General features: G+C 43.8%; 2 protein-coding genes across 2 annotated transcripts in view; one reads left to right on the forward strand and one right to left on the reverse strand.

The window, feature by feature from the left end:
- LOC109422062 (protein gone early) overlaps positions 1–20,147 on the reverse strand; it is a 349,322-nt gene that overhangs the window by 42,710 nt on the left and 286,465 nt on the right. The window lies entirely within an intron of this gene.
- LOC109422064 (fibroin heavy chain) lies at positions 12,415–14,456 on the forward strand. Its single transcript, XM_019696704.3, has 2 exons — positions 12,415–12,572; positions 12,796–14,456. The coding sequence occupies exons 1-2, from the start codon at positions 12,558–12,560 to the stop codon at positions 14,095–14,097; spliced, it is 1,317 nt and encodes a 438-aa protein (XP_019552249.3). The 5' UTR covers positions 12,415–12,557; the 3' UTR covers positions 14,098–14,456.

Consider the following 20,147-nt stretch of genomic DNA (forward strand, 5'->3'; position numbering starts at 1 on the left):
AACTTGTTTACAAGGGTCCAAACTTCTGAGGCATATGTGGGGTAAAATGCCCACCCCTAGTTATTTACATTAAAATAGCCATTTAGATCCAAATTCTGGCACAAATTATGTAGAAAACAAGTTGGAACCAAGCAACAGCACATTTTTACTATAAATAAGTTCACTAATCACACAGCCATGCGTCATTTTGTAGTAATTATTGATAAAACAGCTCACTATGACGTTTACATGAAATTGACCCATAATTACAGGTGATCCATAATTATGTAATGACTGTATACCATTCACAAACAATAACAGTTGACAATAAACCAGTCGCGCAAGTATATGTACACAATTTGGCACCCTGGCGTTAGCTGTGGCTAGTGGCGCGTTTTACCCCGCATTAAAACTAAAATTCTAAAAATCAAACTTTTTTTCAAATTTGAATTTTTCAGTATTAAAACATAAAACTGGTTTATGGTTTCATCCATTTGGAAGGAAACATGTTGGTGCTTCATGTTAGTGCCAAAAAAATGTGTATTATAAAGTGTTACGTGGTTGAAATTGGACTCTTCCTTAACGTGGGCGTCTTACCCCCAGTTCCCCTAAGTGGAAGCGACATGCGATCGCATTTCTGATTTGGACCGGTGGTGTTCATCTTCTCTTTAGCAAGACGGTCCGACCGATGGTTGTCGGTTGTCTGATGTTGACTAGTGCCGGCCGGCCGGCGCGGGTTCCCAATTAGGTAGATCACGGGAGAGCGCACTGTTCGGCGGAGCTCTGTTTTTTTTATTCTTGTGGCTCTCTTTGCGGTGATACGGATATTATGATTGAAATGTGAACTTTTATTCAGAAAACTTGATCTGCTGCACAAATGAACGACTTTTCGGGAAGTGAACTCCTTTTTCAAATGCTGCAGGAAAGATCAAGGTTACGCGCTGCTGGGGGAAGATGATATTTTTGAAGATTCGGTGATAACAATAAAAATGTGTTTTTGAAGAGAAAAAAAAACTTGATCCACTTCGGCCTAATATTTTGATCATTTGTCACACAAACCCTTTCGAAACAAGAAGTCATAAAAACATACAAATTTACAATCTTTTTGTTTAAAGTCATTAATGAGAAGCAAACAACAACGAACGATTGAAATAACAACTTGAAATGGTTCCTCTGATCAGAAATGGAAAATGTCACGGAATTTAAAGGAAAAAAAAATGTCATGACATTTTTCAATATCCACCATTTACTGTGTGAATTTCCATCTCTGAGCATCACTAATCTTTAATGTTCATTGGTAATGGAAAAAATAATGATATTTTCGATAAACAAATAAGAAATGGGATAGTGAAACTAGCAAACCTATAACAAAACGATATTTTCATGACATTTCTCATCCCTGCTCCTGGTATCAATGCGTTTTGAAACTGTCCTTAGAAAGTTCTGATTGGAACCTAGTGGATGCTTAAGATGCTAAAGACTTTAAACAGCTTCGGACTACAAAACAAAGAAAAGTTCCTGTAAAAGTTTATAGGAGATGCTACCAGCAAACTTAATACTTGTAGCGCAAGTTCAGATCAGTTCGAGACATAGCCCTAGGTAACTTTTAACTGGGTGGGTTTACGTGAAAAGAGCGACGGGGAAAGTAAAGAACGTACAAGGCATGTGGGAGTATAGGGGGAGCATAGGGATCTTGCTGAACTCTCAAAGGGTAGCAAAGAACTCCCGTGAGTATAGGTCATCGGATCTACCAGCGTAACTAGTGATCTCTCTGCAACAAAATTTAAAATCACATGGGCTACAATTCCTCAAAAACATCTCTGTAACCACCTGAAATGCCTTCTTTGAAGCTTCATTGGAAGTTCCATGGAACCCCCTGAACCACCAGAAACTTCTTGACACGCTTCTGAAACACCCCAGAAAAATCCGTGATAGCTTCTTGAAACTCCCTGAAACGCCTTGATCCCCTCTAAAATGGGGGTCCTAAAAGCCGGAAAATCTTTCAAAATCCCCCTGAAACGTCTTGGAACGCCTTGAAAACTCTCTGAAACATTCATGAAAGTTCCTTGAAAGCATCCTGACACCGACGAGAACAACATATAAAGTAGGCTGCGGCTTATTTTTGGAGTTTTCTAAAATAATCCGCAGCCTACTATAATGCTCTCTGAAACCATCTGAAACTCCCTGAGCTCCTTGAAATGAGTCGAAACCCTTTTAAAAACCTTGTAAACAACTTTCTAACACTGCCTAGAAAGCATCCTCAAACCCCCTGGAAATCACTTCTTAACTCCCTAGAATCTTCAGAACAGTACACCAGCCAGTGATTGCCACAGGTATCCATAACAACAATCTTTTCAAACTGGAACAGCATCGACAGGATACGAAAAGCGCGCTAGCTTGTTCGTCGTCCAAGAGCCTGGAGGTTTGGCATCGGAGATTGGGCCACTTGAACGTCAACAGCATTCGGCGGTTAGCCGATGGTTTGGTCGATGGAGTGAACATCAACAGGGTAAGCAGTGTCGGCACCCGTTCAGCAAGCAAGGCTCCCGTGCTGCCGAGAAATTGGACGTCGTTCATTCCGATATACACTGTGGTGCATAATTGATCGGACAAACGCTGATTTTCATACAAAATGGCCAAGTTTGAGATGCTGTAACTTTGGTTTGCATTGATGGATTGAGCTCAATTTTTGACACTGAACTACTTATATACTAAATTTTACGTATACAAGGTACAACATGTTTTCGTTCACAGGTTTAAGCATGGCAAGGCGTTCAAAATGTGCAAAAGTGATCGGACAGCGGCACGCGTGTAAATCAAAGGGGTACCGCTGCCCGATCACTTTTGAACATTTTGAACGCCTTGCCACGCCCAAACCTGTGAACGAAAACATTTTGTACCTTGTATACGTAAAATTCAGCATATAAGTAGCTCCTTGTCAAAAATTGAGCTTAATTCATCAACGCAAACCAAAGTTACAGCATCTCAAACTTGGCCATTTTGTATGAAAATCAGCGTTTGTCCGATCAATTATGCACCACAGTGTATGCGGATTAATGGAGGTGAGTTCCCTTGGAGGTTCTAAGTCGTTACTACATTATTTTCGTAGATGACAAATCCCAGCGCATGTGGGTGTACTTCCTCAAGTTGAAGTCTGAGTCGGACGTCTTTAAGGTGTACAAAGAATTCCACGTGATGGCGGAACGCCAATCCGTCAGGAAGTTGAGAACGGACAACGGGAAGGAGTACGTGAACCGTGGTTTCGAGGCGTATCTGAAACAACACGGCATAAGGCACCAAAGGACGAACGACTACACTCCGGAGCAGAATCAATGGCATGGCAGAGCGAGCAAACCGATCGATTGTGTGCGCGCTCCCTGAAGAGGCCTGGACGGAAACGAAGCCGAACATGTCCCACGTGAGGATTTTCGGAACCAAATCGATGGTGTTCATTCCGAAGCCGAAGCGGAAGAAACGGGATCCGAAGTCCCACGAGTGTATCCTCACTGGTTTCAACGAAGAAACCAAAGGGTACAGGCTGTTCGATTCCAAATCCAGTAACATCATCAGAAGTCGGGAAGTGACATTCGTAAACAAAAGCAAACGTGCACCCAATGATGCGAAGCAGGAAGTTCCACGACGTCTCATGCTGGTGCAGCTAGACATTGAGGAAGTATTTTCGCTATCCCCGGAAGAAGCCCCGCTGCAACCGCAGTTCAACGAACCTGAGGAAGACGAGAAGTTTATCACCGCTTGTGAAACAAGCAGTGAGAGTAACACGTCAAACGATTCCGTGATCGAAATGACATCCGTGGTCTCACCGCAACAATCTTCAAATCCACCTCGGTCACAGGTGTTGAGGCGCAGTGATCGGGAGCACAGGCTACCAGCTACGAGGCAAGTATAATGGTTTTCAATTACCGATTAGAGGTCTACCGCATATCAATCCCCCACACAACCACCCGTGATACCGATGCCGATGATACCGAGCTACCCACGTGTACCGCCTACCAGGATCAGTTCAGCGGAATGACGGAATCCGCAACGCAAGCCGAAGCTAGGAGAAGCGACGATGATCCGGTGACACACCAGGAGGCATTGTCCAGAGACGACTCCGGACGCTGGACGACGGCAATGAAGGAGGAGTACAACGCGCTGATAAACAACAACACCTGGACGTTGACGGAGCTACCGAGGGGCCGGTAGGCTATCAAATGCAAGTGAGTCTTCAAAACTAAGTCTCGGAGGATGGCTTACCAGTATTGACAAAAATAAAAATACTGCTATTTTATCTTGTCCGACGTTTCGGTCCGTTTGGGACCTTCTTCTGGGACTCAAATTTTACAGATTTTTCGTCCAGTGTGGTTCTGTGGAACGTGTAAACGTCGGTTCAGAGTTTTCCCTCGCCAAAACGGACGGCGTCGGTGTAAGCCTAACCGTGGAAAAGCTCTTGTTTAAGCTGAGCTGGAATCTGGTACCCGGCACTTGATCTAGCACCATTGCTTTGGTTACAAAGTTCGCTTGGTAATCAAGGGGTACTCGCAGCGAAAGCGGGTGGATTACGACGAGACCTATTCCCCGGTCGTTCGTCATAGTTCACTGCAGTACTTGTTCGCCATGGACCAGATGGATGCCATCACCGCGTTTCTCCAAGGAGATATAGAAGAGGAAATATACATGGAACAACCGCCATGTTTCGTGAAACCCGGAGGACGTCAACTGGTGTGCCGCTTGAACAAGGCGCTCTATGGTCTCAAGCAATCCAACAGAGTCTGGAACAGCAAGCTAGACGCTGCGCTGAAGAAGCTGGGACTTCACCAATCCGAGTTTGATCCATGCCTTTACTGTTGGATCGAGGACGGAAAAGTCTTGTTCGTTGCAGTGTACGTTGACGAAGTGCTGATTTTCTCCAACGATGCAGCCCTGAAGATCAACCTGAAGGCCAAGCTCAGCAGTACATTCCGAATGAAGGATTTGGGACCTGCGGCGAGCTGTTTGGGCATTCGCATCACCCGTGCGAAAGGATCAGTATTATTGGATCAGGAGGCGTACATCGATTCCTTGCTTCGACGGTTCAATATGCAAGATGCGAAGACTGTGTCAACTACGATGAAAGCTGTCAAAGGGGATGTATACTCCGGAAGAAACTGAGCGGATGAAGAATATCCCGTACCAGGAGGCCGTCAGATGCCTAATGTATCTGGCACAGGATATACTTTTTGCCGTGAACCTCCTGAGTCGTTTCAACTGTTCCTATGGACCAAAGCACTGCGAAGCAGTCAAGCATCTGTTCCGGTACCTGAAAGGAACAAAAACGATAAGACTGAAGTATTCTGCGGCCGGCGATTCAAAGCTCGTTGGGTATTCCGATGCGGATTGGGCGTCCGATCTAGATGACAGGAGGTCAACGAGTGGGTACGTATTCCTGCTGCAAGGAGGAGCAGTATCCTGGTGCTGTAAACGACAGTCCACTGCATTGGTTAGGGCAAAATGCGCCTATAGAAAACAAGCTGCTGTAATAACATCTATGAGCGCTCTGTAAGTAATCGCAAAAGAAATTGAGCTATTTTTCATCTTAAAACTTCAGAAAACAACGCATTTTCTCTAAGAAAGAAAAATATTTCTAAACTCGACGGTGCATCTTGCCCCGATGTTGTGGTGTGTCTTGTCCCATAATTGTAGTGCATTTTACCCTGAGCAAGGGTGCATATTGCCCCGCATAAACATACGAAGTCGTAATATTAGTCATTACAATAAACGTTATTTTCAAAAGCTCAACTATATGTATTAAGGCTGAAATTTTGCTTGATATCGCCACATATAACAGATGTTCATGCTAACATACAAAATGTGTGTAAACTCTTTCAACCGTCATTTCAATTTGGAAACCTAACTATAGCAACCATTTTCAGATGGCGAAGCGATCGCATTCACTACGCTTGAGTGCAAACGACAAATGCAAATAATCCAAGTTAGATAGCAATTACTGCAGCAATTGATTGTATAGAGTGATCAAGTAAGCAACGTATTTGCTTTTTACCGTTTTTACACAGGTTTTGAGTTATATAATGTTCTAGGATAAACATCTGTTATCTGTGATATCGCTTAGAATGAAAGTATTTGCAATGAATGCCAGCATTGAGACAATAAATTATTGCCTATATATATATATGCATTTGAACGCATCTTTCTTAACTGGTGCGTACATATTACCCCAGATAGGGCCCATATAGCCGAGGCGGTAAACGCACGGGTATTCAGCATGACCATGCTGAGGGTGACGGGTTCGATTCCCGGTCGGTCCAGGATCTTTTCGTAAAGGAAATTTCCTTGACTTCCTTGGGCATAGAGTATCTTCGTGCCTGCCACACGATATACGCATGCAAAATGGTCATTGGCAGAGGAAGCTCTCAGTTAATAACTGTGGAAGTGCTCATAGAACACTAAGCTGAGTAGCAGGCTTTGTCCCAATGAGGACGTTACGCCAAGAAGAGAGAGAGAGAGATATTACCCCAGAATCCCCTACCAAAGCAAAACGCCTAGTGAGCAACTTTGCTGTTCCATTTGAAATTGATCGACCTGTAAACAACTCACCATCAAAGGGCAAGGAACCAGCTGCGTCACTCTCGAATCGTTTACAAAAAATCCCACCCAAGATTATGTAATACGTGGCAAAATTCTCAATTCCAACCGAAAAAAAAAAAATCATCACAATTCGTTGACAACACCAGTGTTGGTAAAATCACACTCAAGTCTCACTCATGAACCACTCTTGCGAGAGCAAACTCGCGCGCGATTCTGAATCATTTTCTCACGCGCGAGATTTTCACGCGAAATCTCGCTCTCGCGAGTCAAGCGCCGAAAACTCGTTTGCTGGTAAAACGAACCCATATCAATTTAAACGACATTTAATGTTATTAGATGCAAGATGTGGTCTCATTATGGCATACAACCGTCAACACTTTGTTGTAAACAATAAGCAGACCGAGAAAAACACAAATGAGCAAAATCATGAGTCAACTCATGCTTGATTTTTTCGGCTATGAGTTTGGCGAGTCAAGAATCGCGCGTGAAAAAACTCAACCATGAGTTTTGAGAATTTGAGTTTTTACCAACACTGGACAACACCAAACAAAAAAACTCGCCCCTTAGAAAACCGGATTGTCCCAATAACCAGACTTGTTTAAAGCTTATTCGGGACGGAGATGAGTTTCGAGTATATTTTTGGACTCTTCCCATTATCCCACAACGATGATCTTCTGCTTCACCTATTTGCATATTTTGTCGTGTTCTAAAATATGATAATTTGGCAACGATTTTATAACTCCTCGGTCCCAAAACGGGTCCCGTATTGGTTGTTGCAGCAGCAACGAAGCATGAACGCGCCGCGCGGTAGGTCACCACACCACGGCGAGGCAGTAATCGTCGCCATTGATGCGTTTCGGATACTTTTTGCTCGCTGATTCAGAATGTTTCGATAGATTTTAATTGATGACAGTGTTTAATTTATGAAGACGTGAAATGTCATCATTTTTTTTTTTTCAAAGTCACGAGTCATTGTTGGATATAATCTGTTCGCATCGTGCAATCATTTCTCTGCGAGTCGATGTTGCATCTCAAAGAGTTTTCCTGGTTTTATCATGGTTTGAAGCATTTCCAACTCAAGTCAAATGAAATGTTGCTCAAGAAAGATGCATTCAGCGCTTTCGAATGGTTTTATAGACAACATTTAAAATGGTCTTCTACAAACTTATTCCTAATCCTAATAATAAGACCCTATTTCCAATGTACATGAAAAGAAATATTGTTATAAAACATATAAAAAAATATAGAGGTCTTATTTCTGTAAATCAAGAAAAAAAAATTGCTGAAAAGTACCTTTTTTTTTCTAGTAGAAAATCATCTTTTGAACGGATGACGTAGCTACATTCTCCGCGCACGAAAATGTGCACGGACCATATAAGGTCCTTCAGAGATTAGTCTGAGTGTTCCTTCAGGGATTCCCATAGCAAATTCTAGTGCAGGAGTTTTCTCAGAGATTCCTCCAGGAGATCCTACAGAAATTCCTCTAAAATCCCATCAAGGGATTTCTCCTGACGTTCTGTAGGGATCTCCCAAGGAGATCCCTCAGGGATCAGTCCGGGAGTTTCATCAAGTGTTCCTAGAGGAATTCCTTCTAGCATCCCTCCTGGAATTTCTTCGAGAATCTCTCCTGAAACCTCTTCAGGATTCTTATTGGCATTACTTCGGGATGCCTCATGAATTTTTTTTTCAGAATTCTTACCGGAGTTCTTTCAAGGATTGCTCCAAAAGTGCCTTCGGTGATCTCTCCAGGAGTTCATTCAGGGTTCTCTCTCCCTTATAGCTCCAGGAGGATTCAGGGATGCCTTCAGGAGTTCATTAGGATTTCTTTCATAAATTCTCTATATTATTTCATTAGAAGTTCACTCAGGAATCCTTCCAGAAGTCCCTTCAGAGATTCTTTCAGGACGATTCATAAATGCCTTCTGGACATCAATCAAGAATTCCGTAATAAATTTCTTCAGGAACGCCTACAGGAGGTTTTAAGAAATTATTCTAGGAGTTCCGGCAAGGATTCCTTCTAAAGATCCTTTAGAAATTCCTACAGGAGTTCTTACAAAAATAACTCCAGGAGTTTCAGGGATTCTTGCAGATGTTTCTTTAGAGATTCCTCCTGAACTTCTTCAGGGATTCCTACAGAAGTTCCTTCAGAAATTTTTCCAGGATTCCCTTCGGAAACTCTATAGGAGGATCCAAAGATACATTCAGGAGAATTCAGGGATTCCCCCTTGAAATTTATTCAGGGATACCTATACAAGAGTTCCTTCTAAGATTCCTTCCGTATATTCTTAGGATATTCCGCGAGAAATTCCTTTAGGGATTCTTCCAGAAGTTCTTCCAGGAATCGCTCCTGAGGTTCTTTCACCCAAGCAACACACATGGTTACAAAACAGGAACGGCAGCGCATGTAAGGTTTGCACAGAAGTCACTGTGACTTACTGCGCCCATTACCTGCGCTGTCGTGACTGTTTTGTGACCATATGTGTGTTGTTTGGGCTGATTGTAGATTGAGATTGAGTTTTTTTTTACAGGAGGACTCACGGATGCCTCCAGGAGTTACATCAGAAATTTATCTTCAGGGAATCTCGTAGGAGTTTCTTCAATAAATTCAAAAGTTTCTACAAGTATTTCCTCTTTCAGGATTCTGCCTGGAAATTTTTCGGAGATTTCTTGGGAATTCCTTCATGATTTCTCTCTGGATTTCCGGCATGGTTTCCTTTGTATTTTTTTCGGAGGAATCTCCTGGACTTCCTTCAGGGGTTTCCTAGACTTTCTTCGAGGGTTCCTCCTGGTATTTCTCCGGGAATTTCTCTCGGATTTCTTTCGGGGATTCCTCTTGGAATTCCTTCAGGGATTCTTCCTAGATTTTCTTTCGGGGCTTCATCCTTCCCGCTTCTTTTGAGGATTCCTTCTGGACTTCCTTCATGGATTCCTATTGGAATTCTTTTGGGGATTTCTCCTGATGTTCTGTCGTGGATTTCTCCTGGATTTCCTTCGGGGTTTCTCCTGGAATTTCTTTGATGATTCCTCTTAGCATTCCTTCGGAGATTTCTACTGGATAGTTTTTTCAGGGATTCCCAATAGAATTCCTCCAGGCGTGCTCTTGAAATTCCTTCGAGGTTTCGTTCTGGAAAACCTTTGGTGATTTCTCTTGGGATTCCTGCGGGGATTTCTCCTGGAATTCCTCTTCGAATAACTTCTGGGTTTCTTCTTAAAAATCCTTCAAGTAATCCGCTTGGAATACCTTTGAAGATATTCATATAGCCGAGGCGGTAAACGCACGGGTATTCAGCATGACTATGCTGAGGGTGACGGGTTCGATTCCCGGTCGGTCCAGGATCTTTTCGTAAAGGAAATTTCCTTGACTTCCTTGGGCATAGAGTATCTTCGTGCCTGCCACACGATATACACATGCAAAATGGTCATTGGCAGAGGAAGCTCTCAGTTAATAACTGTGGAAGTGCTCATAGAACACTAAGCTGAGAAGCAGGCTTTGTCCCAGTGACAAGAAGACGTTACGCCAAGAAGAGAGAGAGAGAGAGACCTTTGAAGATTCCTCCCAGAATTTCTTTAGGGGTTCCTGCAGGGATTTCTCCCGTAATTAGATTCCTCCTAGAATTCCTTCGGAGATTCTTCCTCGAATGTTTTCGGGGATTCCTTTTGGATTTCCGCTGGAATTCCCTCGAGGATTCTTTCTGGAATTCTATCGGGGATTACTTCTGGATTTCTTTCGAGGATTCCTCCTGAAATATGTTCGGGGATTACTCTTGATATTTCATCGGGGATTTATCCTCAATTTTTTACGGGAATTTCTCCTGGAATTTCTTTGGAGATTCCTCTTGGAATTCCTTCGCAGTATCCTCTTGGAATTCCTTTAGTAATTCTTCTTCGAATTTCTTCAGAGATTCCTCATGGAATTCCTGTAGGGATTCCTTCAAAAATTATTTCGGGCTTGCCTTCTGGAATTTTTCAGTGATTTCTCCCGGAGAATCCCGGAGATTCCTCCCGGAATTCCTTAAGTATATCCTCCTGTGATTCCTGCAGGGATTTCTCCTATTTTTTTCGGAAACTCTACCCGGAATTCCTTCGGAGATTCTTCCTATAATTCTTTCGGGGATTCCGTTGGGAATGCCTTCGGCAATTCCTCCAAGAGTTCCTTCGTGGATTTCTCCTGGAATTCCTTCGGGGTTTCTTTCTGAATCCCTCATAAAATTATTACGGGTATTCCTCCTGATATTCTGTCGAGGATTCCTTTCTTCGAATTTCTTCGGAGATCCCTCACGGAATTCTTCATCGAATTACTCCGGGGATTCCTCCTAGAATTCCTTCGGAGTTTTCTCCTGGAATTCCTTCAGTGGCTCTTCCTAGAATTTCTCCTGGAATTCTAACAGAGATTCCTCTTGGAATTCCTTTGGTGTTCCTCTTCGAATTTCTTCGGAGATTCCTCCGGGAATTTCTCCGGGGATTCCTTTTGGAATTCTTTCGGGGATTCCTGCTGGAATTTCTTTGATGATTGAATTCTTTCGGAAATTACTTCAATGATTCTTCCTGGATATTTTTCGTAGATTTTTCCTATTGAATTCTCTCAGAAATTACCACTAAAATTCGTTAAGGAATTCCTGCTGTAATTCCTTTAGGAAGTCTAGCTGCAATTCGCTTGTGATTTCTGCTTGAATTCACTTGGGGAATCCTCCTGAAATTTCTTCAAGGGATTCTTCCAGGATTTCATTGTGAAATTCCTCGAAAATTCCAATAAGAGATTTCTTCAGAAGTATCTGCAGTGATCTTTCAAAAATCTTTCTGGAATCAACAGAGGTTTCTGTAGAAGTTTCTTCAGGGTTTCATACAACAGTTCCTGAAGAGATTAGTCCACAAGTTTCTAATGGATTCCTCCTGAAGCTAATTTGTGAATTCATTGGAACCAAATTGGTCATGAGACATTAGTGCGAGGTGCAGGAATAAACGCGATCATTATTTATCGATTCTTCGGAAATTAGAAAAAAAAAACATATTCACCAAGGTATGTGTGAAACTTCTCTAAAATTTGCCAAAAGAATTCAAGGGTGAAAACTGCAAGCTTCAACTTAATCCATATTTTGCAACAGTTCTAGAATTATTAGCATCAATGAAGTTAACTACAAACCCTACAGAAGTCTACTTAGTTGTTAGAAATGTTGTGAAGACATTAAACACAATTGACACTAATAAAAACTTTAAACATCGATTGCTCGCCAACAAATCGATCGACTTGCCGAGCCGACACGCGATTGCCTTCGATGGCAATGTTTAAATCATCTTCTTTTGCACCTGTCAATCTTGCAACGCCGGCAGCAGCGGCAGCGGTGACGTTGGCTATTGACTCAGTGGGCGTGTGGTGACATTTTGAACCTGAAATGCAGTTGTTCAGGAGACGAAATAAAACCTCAAAACCATTTGTCAACTCCTACCGCTCGCGATCGTCGCCTCCATCGCCACTCCGTCGCGATTACCTCTGAATATGGGGGGGAACTCAGTCTAGATTAGATGGCAACAACAGAAGATCACAATTTCTAGACGAAAGCGGGAGGGGACCGGGGGAAGGACAACCCGCGCTCGCCAATAAAACTAGTAATGAACCACAATCGGCATAGATCTCACCTCTTTTCGCTTGGATCGAACGTCTTCCTTCTTCTGGTGGTGGTGGTGCCGATTAGAAGCTATCACGCAAAGAGCAAGAAGAACAACTCTCCGAAAAAAAATCACCACATCCCTATCGAAATCTTTTGGACGCTTCACGGCGGTGGCGACGACGACGACGACGATTGTCTATGCGCTATCCGCGTGCGAAGCTTTTAGGAAGATAAACGACGCAAGGCTTCTTGGGACAGGTTTGATTTGATCTTCTGGTGGATTGTGTGGGGCGGTATATAAAAACCGAACGTATTATCTCATCTTCATTCGAGTTCGATTCTTCGTTCTAGTCGGTAACACTAGGTTTTTTTGTTCTGCAGCAGACAATGCGCGCCATTGTGGTAGGTTTCCGTTACCCGGAAGGATTCGTAAGGCCAAGTGAAAGGAAGCTGGGGGGTGATCGAGTGATGAGTGTTGAGCAGAGACTTGGGAGTGTGAAACTCTAGTGAAATTCTGTGCAATTCAGTGAACCGTAGAAAATGTTTCCTTTCACTTGAAGATCCTTTTGTGCAATTTCCATCGGAAAGAGGCCAGTTACTAACGGAGAGTTTTTTTGTTTTACAGCTATTCTCCGCCTGTCTGGCGCTCGCCTCCGCCGACATCGGCCTGAAGCTGCGTCAAGCCGCCGCCGCCAGTGGCAAGAGCGTGTCCAGCTACGATGTCGGGCAAGGTTCCGTTTCAGTAGACTACTCCCCGGCTAGCTTCGATCAGACCGTTTTGGGTGATGCCGCTGAAGCCCGATCTGGATTCTCTGGAGCCGTCTCCGGTGCCAACGCCAATGCCTTCTCCAGCAGCGGTGCCAACGCTTACGGTGGTGCCCAATACGATGCCGGATTCCAGGCTGGACTTGCTGCCGGACGCGCTGCCCTAGCCGCTTCCAGTGCCTCCTCCAGTGCCTCCTCTGGCTCCAACTCTGGCTCGTTCGGTGGTCGATTCGGTGGATCTAGTTCCTTCGGTGGAGCTGGTGCCAACGCTGTTTCCGGAGCTGGAGCTGGTGCTTTCGGTGGTGCTTCCGGTTTCGGTGGTGCTTCTGGTTTCGGCGGTGCTTCCGGTTTCGGAGGTGCCTCTGCCTCTGCCAAGGCTTCCGCTGGATCCAAGGTCCGTTACATCACCAAGCCCGAGATCGTCAAGAAGCACTTCTACTACCACGTCGCCCCTGAAGCCGAGGCCGAAGCCGAAGCCGAAGCCCGCGTTGAGATCCAACCCCAGACTCACTACAAGGTTCTGTTCATCAAGGCCCCGTCCGTGTCTGCTGGAGCCGCTGCCCGTGCCGCTGCTCGTACCCGCACCCAGGAGAAGACCATTGTCTACGTGCTGGTCAACAAGCCAGAAGCCGAAGGAAAGTCCGCCGCCGATGCCGCCGTCGATACCTACGCCAGTGCCAAGCCCGAAGTCTACTTCATCAAGTACCAGGGCAAGAACGCCGGAGCCGGTGCCTCTGCTTCCGCTGGAGCTTCTGCTGGTGCTTCCGCTGGTGCCTTCGATGCTTCCAACGTCGGAGCATTCGACGGATCCTCGTCCTTCCTGTCCGGTGCCGATGCTGATGCTGCTGTTGCTGCTTTCGGTGGCGCTTCGTCCGGAGCTTCCGCCTCGTCCTTCGATGCCAGCGCCGGTGGAACCACCTTCGGCAGCACCCCAACCTTCCTCGCCTCCAGCGCTGACGCTTCCGCCTCGAGCGGTGCCTTCTCGGGCGTCCGTACCGATGCCGTCGATAGCCAATCCGTCGGAGATGCTGGATACACTGCCGGATTCACCGCTGGTGCTGCCGCTGCCGGTGCCTCGGCCGGATCTTCCTCGTTCGATGGTGCTTCCTACGATGGTGCCTCCTTCGGTGGTAGCTCCACCCTGAGCTCGCTCAACTTCTAAATACCCCGGAACCCCCCAAGCAATGACTAAACATGACAACGAATCGTGGAAGAATGACAACCAAACAACACACACACACACAGGGACACTCTTAGGGACAAATAAAATAGGTTTATTTTTTTCTTTAGGACCCTTCAAACGCGAAATGAGCGCGAATGTACGAGAACGAGTGCGCGAGAGCTAGCTAGATAGAGATAGAACAAGAATCATGTTCCAAATACGACTGCCATAATAGGACAAACAAAAAAAAAAAAAAACGAGAGAGAGAGAAAGCGAGAGAAGCCAACTTTGTACCATACGATAAGCCTTGTGAGATTACTATTTTCTAATGACCCGGAAAATATAAGTTGTAAATTGTATTTGACAATTGGTTTTATTGCATTGTATGCTGATTTGTATCTTCGATTATCATAAGCGATAACTAAAGCAGAGGTTTGCAGATTGTGCGCCACGGTGCATTGGGTTTTAAGCGATTATAGAAGCTCTTGTTTGCAACTATTTCTTCACTGCCAGAAAAAATTATCGGAAATTGAACAAGAATTTCCAAAAAAACATTTTCCAAAATCTATAGGCAATTGTAAAATTTCCACTACTTTCATAATCTTTTATAATTGCTTTACAATTTATTTCAAAAACTCTTTGGCAAACTTTTTCAGCATTTTTTTTGGAATTTATTGGGCCAAATCTTTTGAGAATGCTTTGGCAATTTCTTTGGATTTTTTTTGGAAAATTATTCGGAAGTTTCTTTGTAGACTCCATTGAAAATTTACATGAGAATTTCTTAGGCAATTTCATTTTCCTTTGGAAATTTCTCAAACCGTTTATTGAAAATTTCTTCGGATTTTTTCGGAAATTGATCCAGCAGTTCTTCTTGAAATCCCTTTGGCAATTATTGTGGAAATCTACAATTTCTTCTGTAATTCCATTGCAATTCTGATAGGGAATTCATGAATTTCAAAAGAACTTAAGGGGTGTTTCACAGGATTGTTTCAGGGAATTCCAGGGGGTTTGTAAGGGCGTTCCGGCAGGTTTCGATAGCGTTTTAATGGAATTACGGGGAATCCAGGGGCATTTCAATAGCATTGAAGGAGTTTCAGGGACGTTTCAGGGGGCTTTAAGGGCTATTCAAGAAGTATCAGGGGGTGTTTCAGGAGTGTTTCAAGGCATTTCACTGTCAATTCAGAGAGTTTAAGGGGGTTTTAGGAACGTTTTAGGACGTTCCTAAGGATTAAGGAGCGTTTGATAACATTTCAGAGGCGTTTCAGGGGGTTTCTGGAGCCTGAAGGCGTTCAAAGGAGTTTCCGGGGCATTTCAAATTGATTTGATGGAATTGAGTCAAGGAGATCGTTTCAATGGGATTACGAAGGTTTAAGAGGCGTTTCGAGGCATTTCAGGTCAGGGTCGTTCAGGAGGGTTACAAAAACACCTTTCAAAGGGCAATTCAGAAGTGTTTCAAAAGTTTTTGTGATGGGTTCTCTGAAAATCTAGTGAAACTTACTGAACTGCCTCTGAAATCTCCCTAAAACCAACACGGACCCCATGTAAGGCACCTCAAACCCTACAAAACCACCGAAAATGCCGCCGTAACACGCCGAAAATCACTCGCAACTTCCTGAAATGAAATGAAATCTCTCATAAAACAAACACGGATCCCATGTAACGCACCTGAGGTCCTCCCCATCGAAATACACTGAAACTTCCTCAAATGCTTCCAAAATCCACCGGACCCCATGTAATAACGCACCAAAGACCCTCCGAAACTCCCTAATTTGCCTGCGTAACTCCTCTGAGACTCTTCGAAAATCCTCTGGAACTTCCTGAAATGCCTCTGAAATCCCCCTACAACCCCCTCGGCTTCCATGTAACGCACTTGAGACCCTCTTAAACCATCGAAAACGCCTGCATAACGCCTCTGAAACCCGCCGAACATGCTCTGAAGCTTCCTGAAATGTGTCCGAAATCCTCCTAAAACTCCTCGGACCCTATGTAACGCACCTGACACCCTACGAAACAACCGAAAACGCCTCCACAACGCCTCTGAAACGAGCTGAAATGCTCTGAAACATCCTCATATACCTCCGAAACTCCCCGATACCCATGCGGCTTCCACCTGAGACTCTCCGAAGTCCCCAAAAACGCATCCGTAACGTCTCTGAAACTCGTCGAAAATGCACTGAAACATCCTGAAATGCTTCCAAAATCCCCCTGAGATCCCCTCGGACCTCATGCAACAAACCTGAGGCCCTCCGAAACTCCCAAATTTGCCTGCGTTACACCTTTGAAACCATTCAAAAGTCTTCTGGAACTTCCTGAAATGCCTTTGAAATCCCACAAAAAAACGCCATTGAAAGTTGACTAAAATGCTCTGAAACTTCCTGAAATGCCTTCAGAATCCTCCCAAAACCCCTCGGACCCCATGTAACGCACCTGAGACCCTACGAAACCAGCCGAAAATGCTTTGAAACTTCCTGAAATGCCACCGAAACCCCCCTAAAACCCACTCCCACTTTATGAAACGAACCTGAGACTCTACGAAACCCCCGAAAACATACCTGTAACACACATCCAAAACCTGTCGGAAATCCTCTGAGACCCACGAAAACGGCCTTGATATTTCCTGGTACCCTGTTGAAACACCCTGGGACCCCCTGAAAAGCCTCTTGACCGCCGTTGCCATTTCATTATTACATTTTATTATGCTTTCAAAATTTGTAGTTAAAAAATAAATAATACATTATGCATCAGGGCATAAAAAACGGTGCATAAATTGGAAGAGTATAAAATAGCCTGTACAAAAAGAGGTTTTAGTGTATCCATCCATGGCAGTTGGGGCACTTCTTTTAGGTGAGGTTTAGGTGGGTTTGAGAGAAGGGGTCATCTGAGAAGGGAGTTTATGTTTTCAAGGGCGTTTCATAGGTGGTCCATGGAGAACTAGGAAGTTTCAGACAAGGTTTCAGAGACGTTCCATGAGGGTTTCATAGGCGTTTCGTGGGTTTTCAAGGATATTCCAGGGGTTTTTCCCGAAGGACTTCAAGGTGTTTCACGGGATTTCCAAGGAGTTCCAGAAAATTTAATGGAATATTCAGGGGTTTTCAAAAAATGTCAACGAAGCTCCAAGGGATGCCATGAACGTTCCAGAGTGTATCAGAGAGGTTCCAGAGGGTTTCCGGAGCATTCCAAGAGTATTTCAAGGGAAGTCAGGGAGATTGAGGGACGTTACAGGGCGTTACAAAGATGTTCCTGAATATTCTGGGGATGTCATGGGAGTTCTAGGGGATGTTAGGGAGTTTTAGGGAATTTCCAGGGGTTTGAGAGGACCTTAGAGTTTTCCAGTGAATGAGAATTTCAAGGGCTTCAAGGGCTTTGCAAGAGGTTATAAAGACGTTCTAGGGTGTTTCAGGATTTTCAGGGGTATTCCGAGGGTTTTTCAGGGGATTTCAAAAGATTACAAGGGCTCCTCAAGGGGTTTTAGACGCATTTCAGAACGTTTCAGAAGGTTCCAGGGGATTCTAGGAGTCTCAAGTGTTTTTAGGGGCATACCCGGGGATTTGAAGGGTTCTCTGGGGCGTTCCACTGCCCATATTCGCATAGTCGATGTAAGCGCCACTGTACATTTCAACATGCTTTTGGAATTTTAACAATGAATATACACTGTGGTGCATAATTGATCGGACAAACGCCGATTTTCACACAAAATGGCCAAGTTTGAGATGCTGTAACTATGGTTTGCTTTGGTGGATTGAGCTCAATTTTTGACACGGAACTAAGAATATGCTGAATTTTGTGTATACAAAGTATAAAATGTTTCCGTTCACAGGTCTGGGCGTGGCAAGGCGTTGAAAATATTGCAAAAGTGATCGGATAGCGGTACCCCTTTGATTTACACGTGTGCCGCTGTCCGATCACTTTTGCAATATTTTCAACGCCTTGCCACGTCCAGACCTGTGAACGAAAACATTTTATACTTTGTATGTATACACAAAATTCAGCATATTCGTAGTTCCGTGTCAAAAATTGAGCTCAATCCACCAAAGCAAACCATAGTTACAGCATCTCAAACTTGGCCATTTTGTATGAAAATCGGCATTTGTCCGATCAATTATGCACCACAGTGTATATAAATTTAAAGATTTTTACCACGTTGACATCTAACTAAGTGTTAGATCTTGTGATCAATTGAATAACATTAGTCACAAATATGCACACGCGTTAAGTATTAGCTTTTGAACGGTGGCATTGCCAGTGGTGGTTACATCGACTATGCGAATATGGGCAGTCCAGGGGTGTTCCAAGAGGTTTTGGAAGGATTTAAGGGCGTTCGAGGAAGTATCAGGGGTATTACAGGGATGCAGGGGGGCATACCACAGTATTTCCTAGGGGAAAGGCTTCCAAGATGCTGAGGGTGACGGATTCGATTCCGGGTCGGTCCTGAAAGAAATTTCCTTGACTTCCATGGGCAAAGAGCATCTTCAATCAAAACCAATCAAAAAAAGGTGTTTCTAAACGGCTAAGAGGCTTTCTGCGGGTTTCAGGGACGTTCTTAAACCTCGTGGAATCAACTGAAACGCCTTGAAATGCTTTTAAACACCTCTGAAATCCCCTGTTGAACTCCATTGAAAGCCATCTGAATCTATCAGACACGTCTTGAAACACCTTGATTCGTTAAAAAAAAAAACCTGCTGAAACATCCTTGAAATATTATCGAAAGCGTCCTCCAACCTCCGGAAACTGCTTCCGAACCAAGTTCCAAACCGTCCTGAACTCTCCTAAAACCAATTGAAACCACCTGACACACTTGGAAACCACTGAACAACCGCCCCCAACCCCACCCCCAAATCCCTCAGAAGCCACCTAAAACTGCCAAGAACCATCAGAGCTACTCTGACATTTTTTGAATTATGTAAGTGACAAACCCCGCTTTCGAGTATGAGGCTCAAAATTTTTTGCCAACTCTTACAGCAATTCATAGAAAACACTTGTATATCTTAAGGCCTATACTGGCGGAAGTATGGAGAACCTTGAACATCTTTGAGAACTAGTTCTTCACAAAACAACACTCCATGGACCTGTAGGATATTGCACCGCTCAATAATGCAACAACAATCCATCTATTACGCTTGTAGATCTTAAGGCCGTTACTCGCGAAAGTTCTTGGATGACGTAGAATATCTTTTAAAATTAGTTCTCTTCACCACTATGCTCCATGGTGGTGTCCGATGTCGTACCGCGCCAATAATGTAGCAACGACCCATTGATAACATATGTAGATCATAAGACCTTTACTCGCGGAGGGCCTAGAATATCTTTCAAAATCAGTTCTCTAGAGAACTGTGCCTTATGGACCTGTAGGATGTTACACCGTGTCATTTTTATAGCCAACAACCTGTTGATTACCCTTGTAGATTTTGAGGCCCATATTCGCGGCCTTTATGGTCGACCTTCAACATTTTCGAACATAACTACTCTTCTACTGAACCAAGCTCTATACACCTATAAAATGTTGCACATCAGCAGAACTGCCCATAACTGCATATTTGTAACATTTGCATATTTTGATGATATTGAGTTATTACCGGGGATCATCATCAAATCGCAAGTACTTTCGACTTCCTGAATAAAAAATTCAAGTTTGTTCTAGGATTTATGAAAAAAATACCAAGTCATTTTGTCTCATTGACCAATGTAACCGCATAACAGTCACACTGGAAAAAAAGGCTGGCTTTAAAGCGTGTCATCAATCATAATCAGGTCCGATTTATTTTCTGGCAATTCGACTAGCATATAAGATGTGCTGTAGAAAATTTTATTGCTAAACGATTGACTACCAATTTATGAGAAATTTTTAAAATTTAGGTTCAATTCCATACCATTCAAAGTTGAATCTGTGGGCTCCATTTTCTCCAATGCCTACTTTTGTCGAATGTTACTCTTATGCGATTATGGGCAGAGAAGGATAACAGAAATCCATTGATAACGTATGTAGACCTGCTGAAACTTTTCTGGAATACCTCGGAGTCTTATGCCCCATCCAAACAAAGCCTTCTTGAACA

This window comes from Aedes albopictus, chromosome 1 (assembly GCF_035046485.1).
Source record: "Aedes albopictus strain Foshan chromosome 1, AalbF5, whole genome shotgun sequence".
Lineage (NCBI taxonomy): Eukaryota > Metazoa > Arthropoda > Insecta > Diptera > Culicidae > Aedes > Aedes albopictus.